This window comes from Canis lupus, chromosome 5 (assembly GCF_003254725.2).
Source record: "Canis lupus dingo isolate Sandy chromosome 5, ASM325472v2, whole genome shotgun sequence".
Taxonomy (NCBI): Eukaryota; Metazoa; Chordata; class Mammalia; order Carnivora; family Canidae; genus Canis; species Canis lupus.
The window spans coordinates 82,018,402-82,034,512 of NC_064247.1; the positions used below are offsets into that span (position 1 = coordinate 82,018,402).

The 16,111-nt window shown below is 39.3% G+C and overlaps 1 protein-coding gene across 9 annotated transcripts in view; it reads right to left on the reverse strand.

Moving 5' to 3' along the window:
* Positions 1-16,111, reverse strand: part of LRRC36 (leucine rich repeat containing 36) — a 54,519-nt gene that overhangs the window by 17,214 nt on the left and 21,194 nt on the right. For 7 of the 9 annotated variants that reach the window (XM_025426506.3, XM_025426504.3, XM_025426509.3 and 4 more), the window contains 4 exons: positions 8,166-8,293; positions 6,664-6,709; positions 2,724-3,164; positions 481-770 (listed from right to left, as the gene is read on the reverse strand). In XM_025426506.3, the coding sequence (XP_025282291.1) occupies positions 481-770; positions 2,724-3,164; positions 6,664-6,709; positions 8,166-8,293 (905 nt within the window). The remainder of the gene's footprint in view (positions 1-480; positions 771-2,723; positions 3,165-6,663; positions 6,710-8,165; positions 8,294-16,111) is intronic. The other 2 variants (XM_049109680.1, XM_049109679.1) reach the window with 1 other exon arrangement.

Genomic DNA, 16,111 nt, shown 5'->3' on the forward strand with positions numbered 1-16,111 from the left:
AGGTAGACCTGTCCATTAAAATTCACAATTATTTTTTATTCATTTATATATATATGTTCATTCATGACTGACTGAATTAAAAAAAAAACTGAATAATTTTAAGATTATAAACATCAACGCTACAGAGTTCACTCTTCAGCCAATCCACAGCCCCTGGCAACTTCTGCATTTCCTGCTGTGGTAAACTTTGTCTGCCACTTCTTATTATCAACATAAGTCCCCACAATATTTATGCTCTGGAAGTAGATTAGGGAATGTTCTCAATGTGACAGAAATGAGAAAATGCAGCAGAAAGGGAAAGTCTTTCCCAAGGGCAGAAGAGTCACAGGCTTTGGCCTGGCCATATTAACCACTGGCCTCTAAAAATCCCTTTGAATTTGTAGTACCCTTGGTCAGAATCACTGCCATCCCTAACAAAACCCCATTGTGATCTTGGATCTGATGTGTTTTTTGCACAAGCACAAACAAACCAGTACTTGCCTCGCTCCCTGTAGCATCTCTGAAACCAATCTTTGGATTCAGGGCAGCAAGTATATTGTCCTTCCGTTTGAATCCTCTCCTCGATGGACTTAATGATCTCTTGGTCAAACTCTCTCTATGTTCTGAGGTCCCAGTAGGCAACAGCAGTGTCCGTAGAGAGTCTCCCAGGGCAGGGTTGTTTGGGAAAGAACCATGTGCTGGTGTCAAATCACTGACACTGGTAGATAATTGTTGCTCTGCATTGACCAGCAGAGCAGGGTCACTGTTGAAATGGGTTGTGGCATACAGATCTGTGAAGGAAACAGGCTGGGAGATGACCCTGCCTTTCAACTCTCTCATGCCTCACTACCAACCTTACCCCACCTAGTCATAACAACCTCTTCTTACTATACACCCTCAATTCTCTGGATCCTTTCCCTTCCCCCACTCTACCTGACAAAACCATAACTGACTAAATCCAACTGTCTACGGACTCCAAGCCTGCATGAGAGCAGTAGGAAGTGGCTGGAGAACATGCATCTTTTCTGTCTTTACTTTATTTTTATTTTTTTTTTAATTTTATTTATTTATTTATTTATGAAAGTCACACATAGAGAGAGAGGCAGAGACACAGGCAGAGGGAGAGGGAGAAGCAGGCTCCATGCACCGGGAGCCCGACGTGGGATTCGATCCCGGGTCTCCAGGGTCGCGCCCTGGGCCAAAGGCAGGCGCCAAACCGCTGCGCCACCCAGGGATCCCTGTCTTTACTTTAAACTCAGGCCACTATCTTAATTGGGCCTTGTATTGCCCAGTTATAACTAATACACTAGTCAATTTACTGTTTTGTTCTCTGAGATGACCATTTGACATCTCTCTTCTCTTCAAACTTCCAACACCTGCTCCTTCTCATTCTCAGGTGCTGACCACTCTATTTTTCTAAGAAAAACAGATGCAATCAAAGAAAACATCTACATGATCCTGCCACCAAATCTACCAACTCACCTGTATTTGTATTTATAAATTCTCTGCCTTCCTTTTTTAATAAAAGATGAACTATCTGTGCTTCTAAGGCCAACTTCTCCACTGGTGGACTGGATTCTAACCTCTTGACTACCCAAGGATTTTTTTTTTCTTGTAATTGTCCCTTTTCTCTCCTACATCATTGGTGCTAGATCCCTCTACTGGATCATTTCCATCATAATTTCCTTGATCCCATCACCTCTCCATCTACAGTTCTCTTTCTCTACTTCCCTTCACTGCAAACCTCCTTGAAAGATTGTATATATTCTATAACTCTATTGCTTCTTCTCAATTCTTTCTTGAACTTACCTCAATATGTCTTTTATTAACCATGCATCTCTTAAAGCTACTTGCTAATGCACTGCCAAATACTATATATCATCAGAGAAGCTTTCCCTGATCATTCTAAAACATCACTTCCTCATTATTCTCTATACCCTTACATTATTTTTCTTCACAGTACTTATCATAACTTGACATATATTTATATGCTAACTTGTTTATCATGTCTTACCCCTTTATTTTTTAAAAGATTTTATTTATTTATTCATGAGAGACACAGAGAGAGAGAGAGAGAGGGAGAGAGAGAGAGAGAGATTGAGAGAGGCAGAGACATAGGCAGAGGGAGAAGCAGGCCTCATGCAGGTAGCCCGATATGGGACTCGATCCCGGGACCCCAGGATCACGCCCTGGGCCCAAGGCAGGCGCTAAACCGCTGAACCACCCAGAGATCCCCTGTCTTACCCCTTTAGAATGGATAAAAATTAGGAATTTTTTATTGTGTAAAAGATTAATGGAACTTTATTTTTGTTTGTTACTTTATCTGCAGAGCAGCATCTGGCAGATAGTAGGTATCCTATAAATTCTGTTGAATAAATTAATAAATAACTGAAGCATAGTCTCTATCATTTACACAGAAACTAGCTTTTTTGGAAAAAATAACTCAGAATAGAAGTGACTGTGATCAGAGAAGACTAGATGCTACTAGAAATATGTCCTGGCTTGCTAGCTAGCTACAACAGCATATAGTTATGAAGCTCACATTTCCACAAATTGTCTTCAATATATCTATCATGTTAAACTCATGTCCTGAAGATTTGTGGAGGTTTCATTGGCTACTGATGCCCCAAAATAAAATTTAAGAATCACTAATGCAATTTAAGAAATGTTAATTCCAAAATTTCCAGTTATACCTCTATCTTCATGACTAGAAAAAGGCCTATAAACTGACAGGAAGCTATTACCTGAACTAAGCTTCAAAAGCCTTCCAGTGCCGGAGTCAGGATTTGACAGAGAAGTCAGTAAGTCTCCACAGGAATGGGATGTGGTGGCCTTCGTGTCATTTGAAGGCTTTATGCTATATTCTCTGTAATTCTTGCTTCTCTGAGGCCTTTTACCAAGACTTCCGTGCAGGCATAGATTTTGAGAATAATGACTATCATAATTTTCTAGACAAACATCTGAAGGTAACTGATAGGGATGGATCTGGCTAGAATCACCCACATCCAGACGTTTACCCAATGAGACATCATGGGTAAGCTGATAAGTATCGGGTTTTAGTATCAAGTCCTTTTCTGGAGAAGAACCTGAAGACTTATTGTCCAAAAAAGACAGTCGGTACCCTTCTCTAGTCATCTTCTCTGGGGATCGGACTGTGGACTGACGAGGAGAGTAGCGTCTGAATTCTAACCACCACCGAGGGAAAAAGAAAACACAAAATACAATGAGAATTTTTGGCTCAGTTAGGGTACCTCAGTTCACTGGGCATACCACTGTCTACCAGAAAAAGTTCTCAGGAAGAGATGGTTTATAATTTTGATAAACAGTAGCATAAAATGATAAAAGGACTTTTACATGGAACAGTAAAACATATTGCACACTGTGTAAACAAAGAATCTCTAACATTCTGGAGATAAATTTCATGTCAACATAATCCCCTAGGAATTTCCTCCTAAAACTGTAGTAGCAGAGTTTTCTAGATTTTGTTTTCATATAGAAATTTTGGTGTACTCCATATGACAGTAGTTGTGATGTTATGTCTTCAGTCCATAGACAATAGTTGGCAGGTCTATAATTTCATAGACTCCTCACAATAAAGCTAGGCCCACCCCTACTCCCAAACTCTACTCAGAGGCTCTAAGTTCAAACACTGGAAACGGATATCCTAAGCCAATTAAATGGCAGGGAATCCAAAATCTATGAAAATCCCTAATGAGCTATAAAGCATTTCTTTCCAACAGCTATCTGTCATCTCTAAAGAGTGTCAGAGTGGAGTAAGTAGAAATTTTAGTCTTGGTGCTCTTTGGAATTTTCAGAGTTTCACATGCTTAAAGGTATTCCTTAGCAAAAAATACTATACCTGACTTAGTCACTTTACCTTAAAAAAAGTAGAATCAGGCACTTTTTATCTCTATAGGACCTATAGAATATCAACATTTTACCCAGGGCCAGCCTATACAATGGAGAAAATGATGCAGAACAACTTTTTTACGTAACAAAAAGAATTTAATAACAGATGCTGAAATTAGGTAATTCAGACTGTGTCTCCTATTGAAGACATTAAAAAAGTGGGATGATACAAGTTCTTAAAAGCATCAAAGAGCTTGTTAGCTAGTGAGGAATTTCTAGGCCAAAATCTAGGAAACAGCAAGGACTCACATAGGTAAGTCTAGCAGTGAAAGTCATTTTTACTCTTAGGAATTTTGGGGTAATAGGGACAGAAGTTCAAGTTTAGCAACTATGCAAAGTGAGGACTATAAAAAACCATCCCTACCCCCACCCCTCCACATACACTTTAAGATGGAATCCCCGAGCAGAATGCAACCTTCAGAGTAAAGGTAAACTGGAAATAAGCCAGCCATTGTATGGACTGGTAATCCAGGTTTGCATCATCTGAGTGGATCTGGGGAATCCTAAACTTTGAGTTTAAAGTGATCCCAGAATGATAGTGTCCCAGGTACCAGGTAGAAACAAATGAAAATATGATCTGGAAAAAATTATTTTATGTAAGACTTTAAATAATTCCTATAAGTAGTTTTTCAAATACATAGCAAGTAGCTAAAGCAAAGGAACAAAAAAGGAAATGAGACAACATAAATAAGTATGAGTAGAAAAAAATAGACAATAAATTTCAGATATTGGAATTAACAGATACAGCCTATGCAACATCTACATTTACTTTATTTATTTATTTATAAAATATTTTATTTATTTATTCATAGAGACACAAAGAGAGAGGCAGAGACACAGGCAGAGGGAGAAGCAGGCTCCATGCAGGGAGCCTGATGCAGGACTCAATCCCAGGTCTCCAGGATCACACCCCGGGCTGCAGGTGGTGCTTAACCGCTGTGCCACCAGGGTTGCCCCATTTACTATGTTTAAAGAAATATAAAACAAGCTGGAAACTTTTTGTTTATTAAAATTGACCCAGAAGACTTAAAAAAAATAAAACTTATAGAACTGAGAAATAAGACTAGTGAAATTAAGAACTCAACAGACAAGCTTAACAACAGATTAGACACAGCTGAAGAAAATGTTAGTGACCTGAAACATGGGTCAGAAGGAATTATCCAGAATGCAGAACAGACCCCCAAAAAAGAAATATGAAAAATATAAAAGAATAAGAGACAAAGAGAAAGAAGACAAAGTAAAAATCTCTACCATATTTTTATTTAATCAAGAGTCCCAGAAGGACAGAGAGGAAGAATGGGACACAAATAATATTTGAAGTACTTCCCAGAATTAATGAGACACAATTTACAGATTTCAGTGTAATAAATGCCAAGCAGGATAAATAAAAAGAAATCCACATATCATATTGAAACTGAAGAAAACCAAAGACAATTGGAAAATCTTAAAAGCAGTCAGAATAAAAAATAAAGATTATCTTTGCAGGAGTAACAGACATCCAGCTGACTTCTCAAAAGCAAAAGCAAAAGAATACAGTGGAATACCTTCAGTGTTCTAAAGGAAATAACTGCCAACCTAGAAATTTATACCTGGCCAAAATACTCTTTAAGAATAATGGTGGGGGGATCACTGGGTGGCTCAGCCGTTTAGCGCCTGCCTTTGGCCCAGGGCGCAGTCCTGGAGTCCCGGGATCGAGTCCCACGTCGGGCTCCGGCATGGGGCCTCCTTCTCCCTCCTCCTGTGTCTCTGCCTCTCTCTCTCTCTCTATGACTATCATAAATCAATCAATCGATCAATCTTAAAAATAAAGAGTAACGGTGGAATAGAGACATTTTCACACAAACAAAAACTGAAAGAATTCAACAGAGCAAACCCACACTAAATGAAATTCTAAAAGACACACTGTAAGCTAGATAAAAATGATCTTGGAAGGGAAATCTAGGATGAAAAAAAGAAATGAACAAAGTGGCAAATACTTTGTTTAATAAGGATAATTTTTTTTAAGATTTTATTTATTTATTCATGAGAAACACAGAGAGAGAGAGAGAGAAAGAGAGAGAGAGGCAGAGATACAGGCAGAGGGAGAAGCAGGCTCATGCAGGGAGCCCGATGTGGGACTCGATCCCGTCTCCAGGATCACGCCCTGGGCCGAAGGTGGCGCCAAACCACTGAACCACCTGGGCTGCCCAATAAAGATAAATAGATGAACACTGTACAAAAACAATTTTATGTAGGTTTAAAAATATAGAGAATTAAAATCAATAATAATAATAATAATAATAATAATAATAATAATAATATATAAATTGGGAGAGACTAAAAGGAGTAAAGTACTTTAAGGTCTTAAATTTTTCTAAGAGGAGAGTTAAAATATTGATTAGTTTTTAATTATATAAGTTAAGAGCACATATTGTAGTTTGGGGAATAATAATAAAAATATTGAAATGGTGTATAACTTATAAATAAACCAGAAGAGAGAAAAAAATGGATGAATAAAAACATAATAAATTCAAAAGACGGCAAGAAAGGTAAGAAAAAGAAACAAGGAGTAGCCAGCCGGTACAAAAAGTCAAGAACAAATGAAGTCAGAATATCCACTCTTCAACCAGAAAGGCCTCACAGATCACCAAGCATCCAGGGCAGCCCCCAACTAAAGCAGAAAGAGTTCGTTGACTATGTAGAGCCCCAGGGCTGAGACATCTTCACCCAAATCTCATCGCATCTAGGTTTCTATAATTAATGTGGAGAAAAATACTCCCTGAACAAAATATTTACCATCTTCCTGGTGATTGTCACTTGGGATCTCCCTTCTTGCCACTTCCTGCAACAAAAAAAGTTTGAATGTTTAGGAAAAGAGAGTTACTAGACATCCAGACGTGACCTTACTAGACATTTCCTTTAAAACAAATACTAAGATAGTTTAAAATGGTAATTGAGCTAGTTTCTAAGTTACCTAAAGAGAATCTTCAAAAACAAAGGAACCAACTAAATGCTAATCTGTCTTTTTATAAGTTGAAGGTATTACAAACTCAAACTGAAAAAACCCATACTTTTTTACTAGTACAATGTTGATTATCCAAATGTGGATTAATCAAAGCTCTCGCTTCTTTTTTCCCTTCTTTTGGCTATTTTAAGCAATTTCATTGCTCATAATTTATCAAAGAAAATGCATACAAAAGGAGAAGTTAAAGCAGTCAATTCTGTTTCCTACATCATATTCACTCATACAAATGAGTCTTATATAATGGTTGTATCCCCCTCCCACCAATTTTTTTCACCAAAAATTTAGTCTTAATTTTTGCCTTATTTTACACAATCCCTACCTCCCCACAACTTTTATGCCATCTTTACCCCTTAACTTTTCTCCTTTTATGTTCCAATGGAGAGGCAGCTTTAGGAAAGTCACCCTTGAGATGTTAAGATTCAGTAATTAAAAGTAAGAGGTAGGGGCGCTTGGGTGGATCAGTTGGTTGAGCATCTGGCTCTTGGTTTTGGCTTAGGTCATATCGGGTCCTGCATGGAGCTCCATGCTCCGCAGGGAGTCTGCTTCCCCTCACTCTCTTCTCCCATTCATTCTCTCTCTTTCTCTCTTAGATAGATAGATAGATAGATAGATAGATAGATAGATAGATAGATAGATAGATATTTTATTTTTTTTAAAGATTTTATTTATTTATTCATGAGAGACACACACACACACACACAGAGAGAGAGAGAGAGAGAGAGAGAGAGAGAGAGGCAGAGACATAGGCAGAGGGAGAAGCAGGCTCCATGCACCGGGAGCCCGACGTGGGATTCGATCCCGGGTCTCCAGGATCGCGCCCTGGGCCAAAGGCAGGCGCTAAACCGCTGCGCCACCCAGGGATCCCGATAGATAGATATTTTAAAGAAAAAGTCAAGTCAGAGGTAAAAAATGTAAGAAGTCATGTAACAAGGGATGGAGACATTTGGTAGAGAGAAGAAATTTTAAAACCAGCCAAAACCTCTAACTGTTGTATTCCTGTTTGAGAGCCAAAACATGTGGCATAAAATGTGCTAAAGTTGTATGTATAAATATGCTACTTTCAATAATGGGATAGTAGGGGAGAGGGAAAAGGGAGATTGCAATTAATGGAGAAGATCCTCTGCATCCTGTCTGTTCTTCTTTCCTTTTAAAGGGTCTAAAATGCGTTCATCAAAAAAGTCCTCCTAGATCTCATAAATAATTGAAAGTCCAATGAATTGTTAGTAGTAATCATTGACTAGTCAACAGGTCAACAGGAAAGTGAATACATTACCTGTGTTCCCAGTGGGAAAGTGTCTAATTTCTGATCTGGTATAGCATTGTCCTGGGTTGCAGAAGTACTTGTTAGGGAATCCTTTATTTCCCGGTTAGGGAAGGGAATAAAAAGTCCTTTGTTTGAGTCTGTGTTAAAAGAAAAGGCACACAATGAAGCACTGACCAGACTTCCACAGCAACATGTCTATGGAAAGATACTGGAAGGGAAGTCACAAGATTGAGAGCTAGTTCTGGTGCTACCAGTTGGAAACCATGTGAACTCAGGCAAACTACTTAATCTCTCTGATTTTTTCCATTATAAAACAGTGATGATAAGACCTAAACCGCCTATCTCTTAGGGTTGAGGTAAGGTTAAAACAAGGTAATTGGAAGTGCCTGGCTGGCTTAGTCAGTGGAGCGTGCAACTCTTGATCTTGGGGTTGTAATTTCAAGCCTCACACTGGGTAGAGATTACTTAAAAATAAAATCTTTAAAACAAACAGATAAACAAAACCATATCCTAGTCCTGGCCATTCTAGAAACTATTATCAAAAAGAGCCAGTTAGGATTTTTATTAGATTGGAACACTTGTACAGAAGTTTTTGTACATTATTTTTTTTAAGATTTATTTATTTGAGAAAGAAAGAGAGAGAGCATGTGTGACCAGGGGGAGAGATAAAGGGAGGGAGAATCTCAAGCAGACTCTGCACTGAGCTTAGAGCCCAACATGGGACTCCATCTCAGGAACTTGAGGTCATGACCTGAGCTGAAACCAAGAGTCAGTTGCTCAACTGACTGAGCTGCTCAGGCACCCAGTACATTCTTGATCAATTCTTGATCAACTTGTTAATCATAGAGTTCTAGGATCTGGAGTCTTCGGGGGAACTTGGATGAAAATAAGAGTTTCCTGTTTAGGAAAGTTTTTTCCCCTAACAGGATTATGTAAGAATTAAGATAGTTTCAAAAACCTGGGCCTTAGTCAAACAATGTGCTCTTCTGCTAGTTCTCATCTGTAGGCTCTGGCAACAGAAAGCTCCTGTAAGCCAGGGAAACTGAGAATATGCAGTGAATAAAGCCAGCTTTTTGAAAATCCAGCTCCTCATTCCATTTGGGGTTCTAAAATGCTTCCTATTTCTGAGTTGCCTTCTGGGACTGGAATTTCCTATTACTTCAATATAAAATGCTCTTCTACCATTGTATTTGACACAACTACTTTTAAGCTTTCAAAGTTTATGTTCTCTGGCCCCTATTGCACTAGTAACACAGAAGAGAACAAAACAAAGCAAAGTAAAGCAGAAATTACTGGTCTTACCCTGATTCTTAGTAGAATATGAGAATGGTAAGTAAGCTGCAATTTTGGGTACAGGCCTTCTCTTACCTGAATCCTACAGAACAATACTTAGACTTCCCAGATGTCCAAGACCGTGCTCCATCTTGGTTTTCCTTCTACTGTACTTATATTCTTTTGGAGATTCACAGGTTCTTTCAAATTCCCCAATGTCCATATTCTTTGCTGAATGCTATCATACCTTCTCTTTATCACCTAAATCTGGATGACCCAAAATCTAAATCTTTTTTTTTTAATTTTTATTTATTTATGATAGTCACACACAGAGAGAGAGAGAGAGGCAGAGACACAGGCAGAGGGAGAAGCAGGCTCCATGCACCGGGAGCCCGACGTGGGATTCGATCCTGCGTCTCCAGGATCGCGCCCTGGGCCAAAGGCAGGTGCTAAACCGCTGCACGACCCAGGGATCCCCCAAAATCTAAATCTTAAGTCTGATCTCTCTTTTGATGTCCACACCTAAGTTTCTTGAACTGCCTCCAAGGAGTGCCCCTGTCCTAGACAAGAAAAACATCAGTATTTTCTAAACCAAACTCATTATCTTCACATCCAGGCCTACTTCTACTGAGGCTCCCCACCTTCCACTCAAAACTACATCTCAGCACTGGCATTACTATTCAACCAATCCCTCAAGACAGAAACAAGTTCTTTGACTCTTACTCATCTCAAACTTCAATCAATTACCAAGGGCTACAGAATCATTTTTTGGAGAGGGGGGGAGGAATCTTTAACTTTATTCATATACCATACAATTAACCCTTTTACTGTGTACAATTCAGTGGTTTTCAGTACATTCACAAAGTTGTCAACCATCACCACCATCTATTTTATCTGAAAAGAAACTCAATTAGCTGTCACTTTCAATTCTCTCTTCCCTACCAGCACCTGGCAACCATCAATATACTTTCTTTCTTTTTTTTTGAATTTTTATTTATTTATGATAGTCACACACACACACACAGAGAGGCAGAGACACAGGCAGAGGGAGAAGCAGGCTCCATGCACCGGGAGCCCGACATGGGATTTGATCCCGGGTCTCCAGGATCACGCCCTGGGCCAAAGGCAGGCGCTAAACCACTGCGCCACCCAGGGATCCCTCAATATACTTTCTGTATGGATTTTCCTATTCCGAACATTTCATATAAATGGAATAATATGATATTTGGCTTTTTGTGTCTAGCTCCTATTACTTAGCATGATGTTTTCAAGATATATATTGTAGATGTATCAGTACTTCATTCTTTTCTTATGGCTGAGTAATGTGCCTTATATAGATATACCATATTTTGTTTATCCATTCATCAGCTGATAGACTTTTGGGCTATTGTAGATAATGCTTTCACTCCTGTACAAGGGTGATTGTGATGAATTTTTCTTTGTTATTTTATTTTTAAAAATATTTTAAGTAATCTCTATACCCAATGTGTGGCTTGAACTTACAATCCTGAGACCAAGAGTCACATGTTCTACCCAATGAGCCAGCCAGATGCCTGCACCCCTTTGCTGTTTTAAAATAAGATATCAATTAGATCTATGTATTTTAGGTGTAATTCTATTAAAAGGTAAAACGAATTGGCTAAAAAGAGTTATGACCCCCTTCAACTCAGAGTTTATATGTGCTATATGCATGTAAATCATCTTTTGTTCTCCGGTAATCTGACATTCTACTCAACATAAACCTTCTATCCAAACCACCTGATTACTCAACTGTCTATGACCTGCTATACTCATTGACCCTTTCACACAGATATTCAAACCAATCTCACTAACCTCCCAGGCTATCCCAGGGCTCCCCTGTCTTTAACAGTTAAGGACTTTGTTTCCACATCTGCCACAAAACCTTTTCACATATGCTTTTAGCACAGTCCGAGCTTCTATAACATGTGCCCATCTACATCAGTGTTTCTCAAACTCATTATTCTCACAAATTCTGAGAATATGAATCCAGTTTGAGCGATTTCAACTTAAGAGGCTCAGTATATAAAAAGATATTTTAAAAAGCAGATTGTATTGGGTGACAGTTTGGCAGTTTCTTACAAAATTAAACACTTGGTATTTGCCTGAAGGAGTTGAAAACGTATGTCTACACACACTGCACATGGATGTTTATAGCAGCTTTTTTCAAAATTGCCAAAACTTAGAAGCAACCAAGATATCCTTCAGTAGGTGAATGGATAAATAAACTGTGGTACACCCAGACAACAGAATATTATTCAGCACTAGAAAGAAAGGAGCTATCAAGTCATGAAAAGACATAAAGGAATCTTAAAGGGACATTACTAAGTAAAGAAGACAATGTAAAAGGCTACATACTTAATAATTCCAGCTATACACCATCCTGGAAAAAGTAAAACTATGGAGACAGGGGAAGATGGCAGAGTAAGAAGCACCCTGTATCTGTCTTCCACCTAGGCAAACAATTATATCCGCAGAATCTGTCTAATGTAACTATTTTGGAATTCTGGAGTCTATTGAATGGCTCGCATTTCCCGGGCGGGGGGGGGGGGGGAGTGTAGGAGACCTGGAAGCTAAATTGAAGTTAACTTCAGTCAATTTCAGCTCTTGGCAGTATCAGTAGCAGCTACACATGTCCCACCCCTCACGCAAAAGAATGAAGGGGGACCCTTACCTAGTCATCCCTTCTCCCCTCTAGCCCCTGGCAACCACTGATATATTTACTAACGCCATAGATTTGGGGTTTTTTTCCTCAATTATTTTTATTGTGACAAAATACACATGACACAAAATTTATTAACTTAACCATTTTAAGTGTACAGTTCAGCAGTATTAAATGCATTCATAATGTTGTGCAACCATCATCACCATCATCTCTGGAACTCTTTTCATCTTATAAAACTGACACTATATCCATTAAATGCTAATGCCTTACTTCCTCCTCCCTGCAGCCGCTGGCAACCACAATTCTATTTTCTGTCTCTATGGTTTTGACTGCTTTAAGTATCTCGTATACGTGGAATCAGTGTTTATCTTTTTGTGACTGGCTAATTTTGCTTAGCATAATATCCTTAAGTTTCACTAATGTTGTAGCATATGTCAGAATTCTCTTCTTTTTTTTTTAAAGTTTTTAAAAATTTATTTATGATAGTCACAGAGAGAGAGAGAGAGAGAGAGAGAGAGAGAGAGAGGCAGAGGGAGAAGCAGGCTCCATGCACCGGGAGCCTGATGTGGGATTCAATCCCAGGTCCCCAGGATCGCGCCCTGGGCCAAAGGCAGGTGCCGAACCGCTGCGCCACCCAGGGATCCCTTCTTTTTTTTTTTTTTTTTTTAATAGATTTTATTTATTTATTCGAGAAACAGATAGGCAGAGACACAGGCAGAGGGAGAAGCAGGCAGAGGGAGAAGCAGGCTCCATGCAGGAAGCCTGACATGGGACTCGATCCCTGGTCTCCAGGATCACACCCTGGGCTGAAGGTGGCGCTAAACCGCTGAGCCACCCCGGCTGCCCTCTTCTTTTTATTTTTTTTTATTTTATTTTTTATTTTTTTAAAGATTTTATTTATTTATTCATGATAGTCACAGAGAGAGAGAGAGGCAGAGACACAGGCAGAGGGAGAAGCAGGCTCCATGCACCGGGAGCCCGATGTGGGATTCGATCCCGGGTCTCCAGGATCGCGCCCTGGGCCAAAGGCAGGCGCCAAACCGCTGCGCCACCCAGGGATCCCTTCTTTTTAAATAGTGTGAATAATATTCCATTGTTTGTATATATCGCACATTCCTTATCCATTCATCTGTTTATGGACACTTGGATTGCTTCCATGTTTTAGCTACTGTGAATAATGCTGCTATGAACATAGGTATACAAACACCTCTTTAAGACCCTGCTTTCACTTCTTTGAGGATAGGCCCAAGTGGAATTACTGCTTTACAGGGTAATTTTATTTTTAATTTTTTCAGAAACTGCCATACTGTTGTCCATAGTATCTGTACCATTTTATATTCTCACCAAACAGTGGGACCAGTAGTTCCAATTTTTCCACATCCTTGCCAACATGTGTTATTTTCTGTTGTTTTAATAGTAGCCATGCTAATAGGTATCATTGTAAATGACTGGTTGGAAAGCACTGTTTGGAACAACTGAGCTAGTGGGAATTGTTCTCCAAAAAGCTTTCTCCTAGCCTGTAGCACAACCATTTGAACATGGCATAACCACTTTAGTCATATTGGATTACCAACAGTGCTTATAGGCAACACTCCCCAGGGGTCTAGCACAAACATAATTTTCAGTGGAAAGCAAAGCTCTTTAACGTTTCAAAGTAGCAAGATCAATTTTATATTAAAAAAAAAAAATCCAGGCAACAGCTGGAGCTTTCAAGAACCTTTAAAATGCCCTGTGTCTAGTAAAGCTAATTGTTCTCAGTAGAGAATATGCACCTTAAAAAAAAAAAAAAAAAGATTGGAACCCTGGGTGGCTCAGCGGTTTAGCACCTGCCTTTGGCCCGGGGCATGATCCTGGAGTCCCGGGATCAGGTCCCTCATCGGGCTTCCTGCATGGAGCCTGCTTCTCCCTCTGCCTGTGTCTCTGCCTCTCTCTCTGTCTTTCATAAATAAATAAATAAATAAATAAATAAATAAATAAATAAATAAATAAAATCTTTTAAAAAAAGATTGATTGACTGATTGATTGATTGATTTGAGAGACAGAGTGGGCTCAGGAGTATGGGGACGGGGAGGGGCAGGGGCAGAGAATCTTTTAGCAGGTCCCTGCTGAGAACAGAGCCTGATGTCCCATAAGATCATGATCTGAGCCAAAACAAGGAGTCCCACACGCTTAACTGAATTACCCAGATGCCCTAAAACTATGCACTTTAAGACAATTCATGGAGTGAATTTTTATGTGTGCTAATGATGTAATATGACATAAATGAAGTTTAATTCAGCTTGTCTAAAAAGAGGCAGTCAAATTATACTTCATTTTATCTTCATGATTCTGGAAATGGATATATTAATGTTTTTACCTATATAAAATACAGGAAGGCTGTATACCAAATTATTAATTAGGATTGTCTCGGGATCCCTAGGTGGCGCAGCGGTTTGGCGCCTGCCTTCGGCCTAGGGCACGATCCTGGAGACCCGGGATCGAGTCCCACATCGGGCTCCCAGTGCATGGAGCCTGCTTCTCCCTCTGCCTGTGTCTCTGCCTCTCTCTCTCTCTCTGTGACTATCATAAATAAATAAAAATTAAAAAAAAATTAATTAGGATTGTCTCTAGGGTACAGGCTGATGAGTGATTAAAATGCTGTTCTTCATGCTTTTTAGTATTTTCCAAAATTATCACAACAGAATTTCATCAGGGGCATCTGGGTGGCTTAGTAGATTAAGTGCTGACTTTTGGTTTTAGCTCAGATCATGATCTCAGGGTCATGAGATTGAGCCCCATGATGGGCTTCAGGTTCAGCAAGGTGTCAGCTTAAGGTTCTCTTTCCTTCTCCCTCCCTTCTGTCCTTCCCACCCGTGTGCGTGCTCTCTCTCTTTCTCTCAAATAAATAAAATCTTAAAAACTAGAATTGCATCAAATTTTATCTATTTAAAATATGTATTTATTCATTTTAGAGAGCAAGCACAAGCAGGGAGGACATGGGCAAAGGGAGAATCCTAAGTAGACTTCCCACTGTATTTTTATTTATTTTTAAAATATTTTATTTATTTATTGTGTGAGCAGGGGTAGGGGCTGAGGGAGACAGAGAATCTCATGCAGACTCCTCACAGAGCACAGAGCCTGATATGGGGCTCAGTCCCACAACCCTGAGACTACAACCTGAGCTGAAATCAAGAGTCAGACACTTAACTGACTGAGCTAACCGGGTGCCTCAGAATTTCATCAAATTTTAAATATGAAAAATGCTATTTAAAATGAAATAAAGCAATCCATGCTCCATAATGTATGTGCACTGAGATTTCCAAGAAGGAATAATAAAAATCATACTTCACAATGGCTTATTTTACCATGAAATCATGTGAAACTGACTTATCAATAAATGTCCACATGGATAGATAAGTAGTAAGGAAAACAAAATATGTTATAAACTGGAAATTCTTAATGTCTAAGCTACACAGCCCATCTTTAAAAGTAATTGCTGGAATGAAACGCCAGGACACCTGCACCCCGATGTTTATAGCAGCAATGGCCACGATAGCCAAACTGTGGAAGGAGCCTCGGTGTCCAACGAAAGATGAATGGATAAAGAAGATGTGGTTTATGTATACAATGGAATATTACTCAGCTATTAGAAATGACAAATACCCACCATTTGCTTCAACGTGGATGGAACTGGAGGGTATCATGCTGAGTGAAGTAAGCCAGTCGGAGAAGGACAAACATTATATGTTCTCATTCATTTGGGGAATATAAATAATAGTGAAAGGGAATATAAGGGAAGGGGGAAGAAATGTGTGGGAAATATCAGAAAGGGAGACAGAACGTAAAGACTGCTAACTCTGGGAAACGAACTAGGGGTGGTGGAAGGGGAGGAGGGCGGGGGGTGGGAGTGAATGGGTGACGGGCACTGGGGGTTATTCTGTATGTTAGTAAATTGAACACCAATAAAAAATAAATTAAAAAAAATTAAAAAAAAAATAAATTCAGCAACCAATAAAAAAAA